The sequence below is a fragment of the Corvus moneduloides genome, chromosome 3, assembly GCF_009650955.1.
Source record: "Corvus moneduloides isolate bCorMon1 chromosome 3, bCorMon1.pri, whole genome shotgun sequence".
Lineage (NCBI taxonomy): Eukaryota > Metazoa > Chordata > Aves > Passeriformes > Corvidae > Corvus > Corvus moneduloides.
In genome coordinates, this window is record NC_045478.1 from 2,353,218 (window position 1) to 2,364,468 (window position 11,251).

The following is an 11,251-nucleotide window of genomic DNA, read 5'->3' on the forward strand; positions in this document are numbered from 1 at the left end:
TTTTCCCCGGCCACTGCTGTGATATGGTGCCAGCTGTCAGTCCTGGGGCACCTGCTTGCAGAAATTCAAGTCCCATCAAAAATAATTTAGGTGCAAGCATGTAGAAAAGGGTTTGTCCTTCCCCCACAGGCTCCCGGGAAGTCCAGCTCTGCCAATTGACGCTAAGCAGTGGGATGTGGACTATGAGTAATGAGGATATTTGGAGTGTGTGAGAATTCTCGGCCCTAGAGGTGGGGAAAGCAAAATAAAAAGCTTCAGATAACACTGACAGCAGTCCAAAGTATCCACCCAGTGACAAACAGAGTTAGGTATGGGATAAAGCACACAGCCTGCACCCAGAGTCACTGCTACAGACACGCAGGACGCGGGGCCTGGAAAGCATGTCCCTGCATGGTGACAGTGGCCCTGGAAAGTGCTCCCAAGTGCTGATTCCAATGGCCATGACACACTGTTCACACCCTCCCACGCCAGGATGACGAGGGGCTACGCTGAACAACCCCACACAGGGTACAGCACCTCAGCTGAATCACCCAAATACGCTCGTGTCTAATCATGTTAATTATAATCCTCATCCTCCTTCATCTCTGCTCTTTCCTTCTCAGTCACCTGTACTTGCTCTTTCACCTCATAGCACCTTATAAACTCAGAGAAATCTCTCAGACAGGGACCACAGATCTTCATTGCACAGCACCTTGCAGACTTCTTGCTCCTGGTAAGTGACATAGTAAGAGGGAGGTTCTTCCACGGGCATTTTTGGAAAGAAATGTTACAGCCTTTCGCTACCTGACAGGCAGCAAAGAAACGCAAAGCTCAAGATCACTGGCCAAAGCAGGCAGTCACATGAAACTGAAATCTTCCTGAGCAAAAACGCTCCTCTGTTATTACACTGTGCTTTTGCAGGAGGAAGAGCCAGACGAGTTCCAGAAGCCAGTGTTTATTTTAATTTCTCCCCACACCCTGAAAGCCAATTTACCTATTATTAATATGCAACACATGCTTGCTTAGATGAAACCATGTTCTCCATACGTCCCATATCCGACAAGGCACTTTATCTCGGTCTGGCCGGTTAGTGATTAACACTCTGTACTGCAGTGACCTGCTTTTCCCAGCTCCTGAAGAAGGGTTTTACCTGCCTCATGCAAAGCACAAGGTCTGCAAGCAGCATGGTCTCCGTCACATTTTTTTAGTGCAGCTCTTGAGAGAGAACGCCCATGGCAGGCTTTGCATCCATGACTGCCCAGTTCATTAAACCTCTCTTTGTGAAATATCCTTAAGAAAGCACACAGGCAGGATAAGAGACTCCCTGAAAGTCAAATGTCCTTGCAGGAAAAAAGATTCAAAGCCAGTTTGTCCCGTGCAACACACCTTGTCTGATTATCACCTCTCACAGATAACATTAAAACCCCTCACCTTGGTGTGCTGCACGGTTTTGGAAGATGTGGTGAGCCAAACTAGCAGCCATTGCCAAGCAGAGAGGTCCCAGTCCTTCCCTCCTGTGCCTGCTGCTCACCTTCTGCCACTACCATGCTCAGAAGATCCTCTGTAAGTCACCTCACGTTACTTCAACAGCAGAAAACCCAACATGGAAAACAGATGTATCCAGACCCTATGGAAAGCTCCATCCCCACTGAAACCTTGGCCATGCAAACAGGACGGGAGACCTGTGCAGAGGGAAGAAAGGAGCTGGGAGAAACCTTGTCCCAGCAGAGATGAATTGCTCCACCAGTTCATGGTGTCACATGAAATAAACCCCTGAGAAACAGTTATACTGAGCCTCTAAGCTGGGTCTGGATCCAGGCAGCCTTAAGGCTGCTTATCCAAGTTACCTTAGCCAAAGGCTCACATGGCAACTCTCCTTTCGGCTGAAGAAACACTTTAAATCCTGTTTGAACAGCACATCATTCACCTTCTTCAAATTCTGGCTCCATTACATTCCTTGACAGATTTCTGAATCCTTTAATGCTTCCAGTACACTGAGAGATGAATCTTAGCCATTACTGAAACTTATATCATCATCATTTCCACCTCATTAAGTTTTTAATATCATTAAAGCAGGTTGGCCTTCTAGTCAAATTATCTGCCTGCTCTTTCGGATATGATCACACCAGGACTCCACCCTTACTTTTACTAGTTTCAGTGTCTCCCAGGTGAGCTGGGTACTTGCTGCTCCTGAACAACAAGCAAAATTAGGATGCACCAAGATAAGATCATGAGGATGCACATCCAAACATCCCACTTAATTTGTCCTGTAGTAAGGACTCACTTGTCAAAGTTTGGTATTATTTTCTTCAACTATTCAGGTGTGTTTTTTTTCAGGCAGCATGAAATTTAGAAATTAAAGATGAAATTAAAAGATGACAGAAGTGGCTCGCTGTCAGACTTTGGAGATTTATCCCAATCTTTGCACCTTAAACAAAAAGAAAATCTCACCTATTATTACTGCTAACCTGCTTCTAGCTTCCAAGAAAGGAAATTACCAAGAAAACACAATCAACTACTCATTTGCTTCATCAAATAAGAAACTAATCAGCTAATTGCTCTTTGAAGAATTAAAACTCAAACTCTCAACATCAAGAACTATTTATTGCAGGGAACGAAAATCTCTTTCACAGCTTCAGAGTAAGAGAGCTGTGACATCTATAATAAGAGGGTAACACGTATCTGAGTCACTTCTCCACATTTACATTTCACAGCTGTAGACGTGTTAAGCAAAGCTGGGCTGAGTGTAAGAATAATTGTTGTGTCCAAGCTACTCACAGAGAGTTCCTTGGATGAGTTTTTATTTTACTTGTGAAACTGGAAGGTGGGGGTTGAAGGAAGCCACTCTCCTTCCCCTTTCCCATGATTTTTCAGCTCCTCACAAGACTTGACTAAAACTGGGATTCAATGCAGATCTTAGCTGAAACCACGCTTGTGTCAATCCCAAATTACTACTACACCTTTGATAAAAGCCTTGTGGGTGTTGTAAAAATCACTCCTACTCCCCACATACACTTTGGGCTTTTTCACTAAGAATTTCAGTGTGTTTCAAACAGGGTGGAAAAGTCAGCAAGCAAGAGACAGCTGGAAAAGTGAAGCCAGGAGCAGCCTAGCACTGCCAGGAATGGTGGATTCAGCAGGCACTGGTCCATTCCCACCACAGGTTGGAATTTCCAATCCCTCTGTAACAGCAGTCATGTGGCTGATAAATAAACTCCCCCCAGCAGATTTTCCACAACAGAGTTAGGAAACACTGGCAAAGGTGCCACTTGAAAATGTACTAATCAGGTTTGGGGCAGAGACAAGGAGTGTGTGTGAATCCTGGAGGAAAGGGAGAGACGTATTTTGGGAAACACTGGATGTTTTCACCTCTGGGAAATTTGTGTCTTTGCTTACGGATCAGGTAGGGAACTGTTTTCATGCATTGGCTGCGACTACTGACAACAGAGGTCTGATAATGTTGTACCCAACTCTAGTGGCTGCCTCGAGTGGCACAACAAAAACACCTGAACTGCCACGTGCTGACACTGCAGCTTCCTCAGCCACGACCCCAAAAACCATCCCACTTAAGGGTCACTGCATTTCAGAACCAAACAAAGTGATCCTAAAAGATGGCTTTTGCAGGGCAGCTTGAAACAATCTTAAAATGAACAATGATACAGTAAATAAGGGGGGTCTGCAAGGTTTTAAATTCATGACTTGGGGGCGGGGCATGGCATCATATGACCTTTTAGTACCACAGCCAGGGTAGATAAAGACCTGTCTTAAATTATGTGACCCTCCATACTTGCCTCTTTACATTCCCTATTTTTTCAGAGTGTATAAAGTGACAGCAGCCTTCCAGTGCCTACATGTGCTACAAGAGAGCTGGAGAGGGACTTGGGACAAAGACCTGGAGGGACAGGACACAGGGAATGGCTTCCCACTGCCAGAAGACAGGGGTAGATGGGATATTGGGAAGGAATTGTTCCATTTGAGGGCAGTGAGGACCCAGTCCAGGTTGCCCAGAGAAGCTGTGGCTGCCCCTGGATCCCTGGAAGTGTCCAAGGCCAGGCTGGAGCAACGTGGGCTAGCAGAAGGTGTCCCTGCCCATGGCAGGGGATGGAACGGGATGAGTTCTAAAGTCCCTTGCAACCCAAACCATTCTATGAATTAAGGGAAAGCACTTCCCACTTAATCAAGATCTTTGATTTCCATGTAAATTTTTCCACTAGATCTCAATTTAAGAAATTAAGTTTATGAAGGCTGACAGTGTTCCAGCCTTTTCAAATACCATTTGATCCTGAATCCCACTGAAACAGAGACATGAGCCTGGTGTTACAACACAGTTCAAATAAAAGTTGTCAGCAGATTCCTCCTGGTCCCACTAACCAGATTTAGGGCAGCTGTACTTTCAGTGACACCTCAGGACCCTTTGGAGATGGGCCTCCAGCTCTATAGAGTTACTGGGAACCAGAACAACTGGCCTTGTAGAGCTTCACAAAAGCTGGAAAAACCAACTGAAGTATAACAAATAAAATGTGAAAGGTTTAAAGTGCCTCTCCTAAGCTCATAAGCCAAAATTGGCCCCAAATACAAAAGCTCAAATAATCTCCTGTAAAGACAGACGATAGAAATTTTATATTTTAAATTGCCAGTAGATTTTCAGGAGATTAACATTCCCTTGGAGGTTAGACCTGGAATGTTGTGGCCTGAGCCGTCAAGTTGTATTGGAGAAAAAATTGCAGTTGGTTTCTCATTCCTTTCTTGATCTGGAAAAGCAAGTGGCAAAAACACTGAGAAATATTTAAACTTTAAAATATTTATTTATCACACAAATCAATTAAGAGCAAACTAAAAAAAACAGGCTGTTGAGGTTTTCTGTTGTTTTTTTGTTTGACACAGAAATGTGAAAGCCAGTTCAAAGACAACAAGTCCTCAAGTTTCCCTGCCAATATCTGTTTCCCAAGAGTGACTTTTCTCTTTGCCCTTTGCTACATAGGAGCCAACACAAATAAAGGCAAAACTAAATGAGGAGATGAGTGAATGTGTAAATAACTTCCATCTACACGATAATGTTAAGGGCTTATATGCAAAAAAGAGTGTAAAAACACTTTTAGGGAACTGGTTATGAGACATAGTGATGATAAATTCTGACTAAAATACAGTAATTTGACTTGTAATTTACATCTACCAACATGAAGGTATCTTTCAAGCCTCTCTGTTATATGAACTGCTCAAATGTAAGTCATGAAATTTTCAGTTTGCAGCGATTAAAGGTCATTAAATATGTACGACTGCATCTGGAAGGGGACACGATATCAGAGCTTGTCTGTCAGGGGAAAGTCAACTCAAACTCATGAGCACATGGAACAGGCAAGGTGCCCTCTCACGTTAATTCCATGTTGTCCAAACGCTAAAAAAACCCGTGTTCTATCCTTTGCTGCTTCATTTTCTGCAAGGAAAGAGTTCCCCAGACAGCTTTAGTGAAGGTACTTCGTGTATCTGGACATGGACCTTTCTCTCGGCCAACTCTGCTGCTGCAAACACCGCTTGGCTCGTGGGAACTGAGCAAACAAATCAGAGTGGGGGACTCCGGCAAGCTCTGAGGAAGTTCAACACTCTGGAGTCAACAGGCATGAAATGCAAGAGAGTTTGCTCTGCCACCAAGCACCCAAAAGCCCAGGCAGAGCTATTCCAAGTGTATCTGATCTTCAGGGGGAGCAGCCAACCTGAAACCAGAGCAGGATGGGAACCTCCCCCTGCCCTTGGAGCTCCGAAGGTGCAATTAGCACTAAAATTCCTTTGTGGCACCCACGTTGGATGTCTGGGAGTCTCTGGCTGTGGGGAGTAAGGCTGTAGCACCTTAGGAGCTCTTAAAATACGATTGCCTCACAAGATGAAACATTAACTGCATCCTTTACCCATTTGGCACCTTATCTCAAGGTTAAGCCTGCTCCCAGCCCAAACACTATTTTATAGCTTATCAACCATCACCAGGAAACATTCCAAACTCCAGGCACTCATGAGGACAATGGTGAAGAAAAGTCGTGTGGTTTGCACATTGCCATCAGGATACAAGAGGTGCCACTTCACTCCCTCTAACACCACAATTAATTTTATAAACCCGCTTGCACAAACTCCAATTTATAGATAAATTGTCTCTGTTGTAATCTCCATGGGAAAACAAACAAACGAGCACAGGAACAACCCCCACCTCCTCACCTCAAACCCCGAAAACATTTCAAGTGGCTGGAAATGAAACCTCCTCCAAAAAGGGTTGGAGGACATAAAATTACCACCTGACACAGTGATCAGAAGCTTGTACAGACACAAAAGCAAATTCCTTCCTTACAAGCATGGGAAACAGAACCTTCACCATCAAAGCATGAGAAGATCCCCGTTTGGACACTGATAGTCTGGATAAATATGTATATCCACAGATACCTGAATGGGTATTTACAGGCAATCCAGGTATTTAAACTGGAGCTGTAGGTGTTACACTACAATTCTAGAGCAGTTTAATCCAGGTATTTAAACTGGAGCTGTAGGTGTTACACTACAATCCTAGAGCAGTTTAATCCAGCAGCATCGCCAGAATACGGGCAGTTGTTTTCCTGCCTATCTTGTTTAAAAAGTATTGACCCAAGTGAGACGTAGCAGTTTGGTCTGGCTTAAGTGTCATCGGCCGTATCCTTGAGCATAAGTTGCTTTCTTTTAAAATAGAACAACTTTTATCAGCGTTAATTAACACTGCACTGAACTGATCCAAAAGCACAAGAAAAAACAATGACTTGAATATACTAATGTACTGCCTGTACCCAAACATCACCTGAAAACAAAGCATTCAGTCAGAAAAATCTTAATTAAAAAGCCTTCAGCTGTCATTTGCTTTGCTTCGTGGTATGGCTTGAGATTTGCATTTACCTGAAATATGATGAATATCTGCTAAGAGAAGTCAAACACGACACTCATGAAAGGAAATCCACCACAGCTCTTAAATAAAACAGCAGAAGAACTTCCTGATTGTTATCAAACCCCCATTTGAACAACACAGTGCACTAGGAAATACTTTAGTGAATTACAGAGCCAAGAAAATAAAAGACCAGGAGCCTTATCTAACAAAACAATACTGAATTATTTAATTCATAAAAGCCTGTTAATCGAGATCCCAGTTTGCAAAGTAGAAGGGATGTAAAAAAAGACGCCTCTGTTGCCACCCAGCAGAGCCTCCAACTTCAGACGTGGCACTGCGAACGTGTGGACGCAGCAGCATTTTTATAAAACCAAAGCTTCCACACAGGCTTCGTAGGAATTGAGGTCTAATTTGAAGCAAGATGCAAAATAAAGTAGCCTGGATGCAAAAAACCCCAAACCCAAGCACAATTAGAAATGCTTCCCCTCACTAAAAATGAGTGCTATAAACTGAGTTTATGGATTACCACTCTGCATAAGAATGAAGCACGACCCTCAATCCAAACACCTTGAAATGCGACCGCTATAAATAACCAATTATTTGATACACAAATCCCTTCCACAGGCAGGCAAGGAACCCATTATGCTTTTATGAGCTGTAAAAACTCCTAACAGTTAAGCGCACCACTTTTATTAACCTAATAAACCCTCGCCTTAAGAAATTCATAACTCAAACACCAAAGACAACCACCACCACCACACGTAAACACTGAGAATATTTCAAAGCTTAACTTTGCACAGTCTCAGCCAACTGACAGGTTTGCAATGTTAAGCCCTTCGGTGCAGAGGGAAGGAAAGAACATTACTCGTGATCCTGAAGAAAACAAATACTTGCTTCAGGTCCAAAGCCCCAGAACCCCACACAAATACTGCTCAGAACAAAATGTATATGAAAGAGCTTCCAGGAAAGCTGCCTCTTGCCTCAAAGCCTAATAAAAAAAAGCCAGTCCACGGAAGTCTTACAAATGGATGACTCTCCAGAAAATCAGTGGCACAAATTCTTAAATTTAACAATAAATAGGTAAGAAAAATTGCAGCCTTGATATCACTGTTTGTTTCTATAAATTCTAGGTACATCAGAAATACCACACGGAGGTATCAGTTGTTTAGGCCTGACCAAAACATCTGGACTGTGACAAATAATCTGCTGGGAAAAAAAAAAAACACTTCCAGGACATTTTGTTTGAGGGAGAAAATGACATGGATCTTCTAGGCTAGACCTAAATGGATTTGGGTATCACTCAAAAATAACAGGATGTTTAATAGCTGCAAACTGCCAAGAGCAGGGGGTTCAGGCCCCCCTTCTCTCTGATGAGCATCAAGGATTGATACTCAAATGTCCCTCACGCCTGGATGAGCCTCCTGACAGGAGTCACCCTCTCCATAACATTGTAAAGTATATACAGAATAAAAGACAAACAGAACTTAGATTTATGGGTCCCTTCCAACTCAGAATACTCCATGAAAGAGAATAACTAGATACAATCTAGATTTCCTCCAGATTCCTTTACTTCCCCCACTGCTTCCCCACAGTTCCTGGCTGGAAAGGGACATGTGGACAAACTCAGGGCTGAACAGATGTAGGGTATATGTGGGAGGGAGAGGTGCATTAGTCACCCCTGGAGATTCCAAACTTCACTGAGAGAGGCCCTGTGCAACCTCATCTCATTTGACGTGCTCCAGAGGTCCCTTCCAACCTGAATTATTGTCTAATCCCGGGGGTGAGGAACACCAAGCAGTCAGGAGACGTCTGGGGCAGAGCCAAGGAAATGACCTATGTCAGGAAAGGGACATGAGCAAGAGGAAAGCCCAAGTCTGTCACTGACACCAGGCACAACCTCTCAGCTCCTCTCCCAGCTCCCACCAACTCCTCCACACTGCCACTCCATCTCCTCCAAGCAATTCTCTGTAAGGATGGATCCTCCTCGGTTTTGAGAGCTGACACCTGAAGTTTAACAAAATGCAGCTTTTGGTCAGAATATCCTCGATTTCCCTAAACCACCAGACTGTAAAGGCATCAACTCCATCTCTTGTTCTGGAAGTGGGACTCAGGAGCTCTTGTGAACTCAGTGAACATTCCCCTGCTGACATTTTACAAGGTGTAGAATCACTGTATTCAATACTTTAACCCTTTTTCTTTTTTACAGAAAGGAATAAAAAAGATATTTTATGTCAGATCATGTAGACGATAAAGGGCTTCCCCTCTCCCTCCTTTTTTTTTGGCTTCAACTACTGAACTGACTTCACTGGATTCCCTTTCCCCAAAAGGAGTTATTGGCATACTCCTGTGAGAATGTGGGATGAAAAAAAAAGCCACCCAACACATTTCTTGGATTTCTGCCTTCTTCACCTTCCTATTCCTTGGCTGAAGCTGCCTTTTCATACTCACTTCCTCATCATCCAGAGCAAGTTTTTCTAATTAAGACAAGTAATAAACATTTAAACAGCTGCCCAGACCACGGTCTGATTAACATAACCCTTAGGCAAGTTTCGTTGAGGGGGGAAGAAAAACCACCAACAACCCAAAAAACAACAACAAAAAAATTCTCTTGTCAATTCTCGCTTCCTCTTCTGTATTTTCTTGCTTGTTTTTGCCCTTGTGTCGCTGTCATCTGGTTAACAGCGTCCCGCTCAAGCACCGAGGGGTCGGAGAGCAGCGGGGTGAATTAGCACAGGGCAAAATGCAGAAAAAGAGGCATTTTCCCCCAAAACCGCAAAGCAGGAAGAAGGAAGCACTGTCCCAGCAGGAACCGGCTGTAAAGCAGGTGCAAGAGGTGTGGAGAGAGCTGCTCCCCCGGGGAGCGGGCACGGCAAAAATAAAGCCATAAACCCAGGCAGGTTTAGGGAAAGGGATATCAGGAGAGGGGGGCAAGCACAGCGCGGCTGCGGCCACACACCCGCCTGTGCCCATCCAGGGTGTGTTTATTCGTGATAAATAATTAAGCACACACGGACACGCACCGATTCACCCGCACTGAGGCACACCTGTCCCGGTGGACACCTGTCCCCAAGGACAGGCACCCCCGGCCCGCGCCGCTCCCGGGAAGGACAGAGGAGGGGGATGCTGGGGAAGGGGGAGGGTCTCACCTCGCCGGTTCATGGGGCGGACACGCACCGCCACCTTCACTTTGGAGTCCCCCATCCTGCCGCTCCAGCCTTCCCGGCTCCCTCGTCCCTGCCCGGCTTCCGTCTGCCGAGGGAGAGCCGGAGCGGGGAGGAGCGCCGGCGAGGGAGGTGCCGCGCCGGGCCAATGCCGGCAGGACTACAACTCCCAGTGGGCACTGCGCCCGCACCGCCCCCTTCACTCCCGGCGGGTCGCCGCGGTGCGCTGTGGGAGCTGTAGTTCTTCCCACTGCCCCTAGCCTGGGAGCGAAGCAGGCTGGATGAATCACGGAATTAATTAGGTTGGAAAAGACCTCCAGGATCACCGAATCTAACCTGTGACCCGTCACTACCTTGTCACCAGACCAGAGCACTGAGTGCCACATCCAGGCGTTCCTTGGACACCTCCAGGATGGGGACTCCACCACCTCCCTGGGCAGCCCCATCCAATGTCTAAGCACAGAATCACAGAACTGGTCAATTTGGAAGTGACCAAAGTGGGTCATCTGGTCCAACGCCTGTGCTCAAGCAGAGTCATCCCAGACGACGTGGCACAGGATTGTGTCCAGATGGTTCTGGAATATCTCCAGTGAGAGACTCTCCACACTCTCTCTGGTCAACCTGTTCAGTGCTTGGTCACTGCACAGGAAGGAAACTCTTCATCATGTTCAGGTGGAAGTTCCTGGGCATCATCCCTTCCGTGAAGAAATTCTTCCTAATAAAATGTCCAAACTAAATCTTCTCTGGGGCAGCTTAAGGCTATGTCCCCTTGTCTGTCCCTTGTTCCCTGGGAGCAGAGCCCGATCACCCCCCTGGCCCCCTCCTGTCAGGGAGTTGTGCAGAGCCACACGGTCCCCCCAAGCCTCCTTTTCTCCAGGCTGAGCCCCTTTCCCAGCTCCCTCAGCCGCTCCTGGTGCTCCAGCCCCTTCCCCAGCTCCATTCCCTTCCCTGGACACGCTCCAGCCCCTCAATGTCCCTACTGAAGTGAGGGACCCAGGCGTTGTATGCTCGGATGTGTGGTCCTTCCGAATAGAGGGATTCATGAGGGGGTGCAGCCAAAATGGCATTTATAGAGTGGAGGGGGCTCAGGGTCACCCCAGATCCATCCACTCCACCCCTGGGTGGCTGCAGGGGAAGTCCATTGCACCTCAGTCCCCTCCTTTTGGGGGAAGACTGAGATATTTCATGTTGAGCAGACAACAGCATCGCCACTGGA

The 11,251-nt window shown here is 45.9% G+C and overlaps 1 protein-coding gene across 3 annotated transcripts in view; it reads right to left on the reverse strand.

The window, feature by feature from the left end:
* KIF13B (kinesin family member 13B) overlaps positions 1 to 10,132 on the reverse strand; it is a 119,420-nt gene extending 109,288 nt beyond the window's left edge. For all 3 annotated transcript variants that reach the window (XM_032103601.1, XM_032103603.1, XM_032103600.1), the window contains exon 1: positions 10,021 to 10,132. In XM_032103601.1, the coding sequence (XP_031959492.1) occupies positions 10,021 to 10,075 (55 nt within the window). In that variant the 5' untranslated portion in view covers positions 10,076 to 10,132. The remainder of the gene's footprint in view (positions 1 to 10,020) is intronic.
* Positions 10,133 to 11,251: the final 1,119 nt, after the last annotated feature.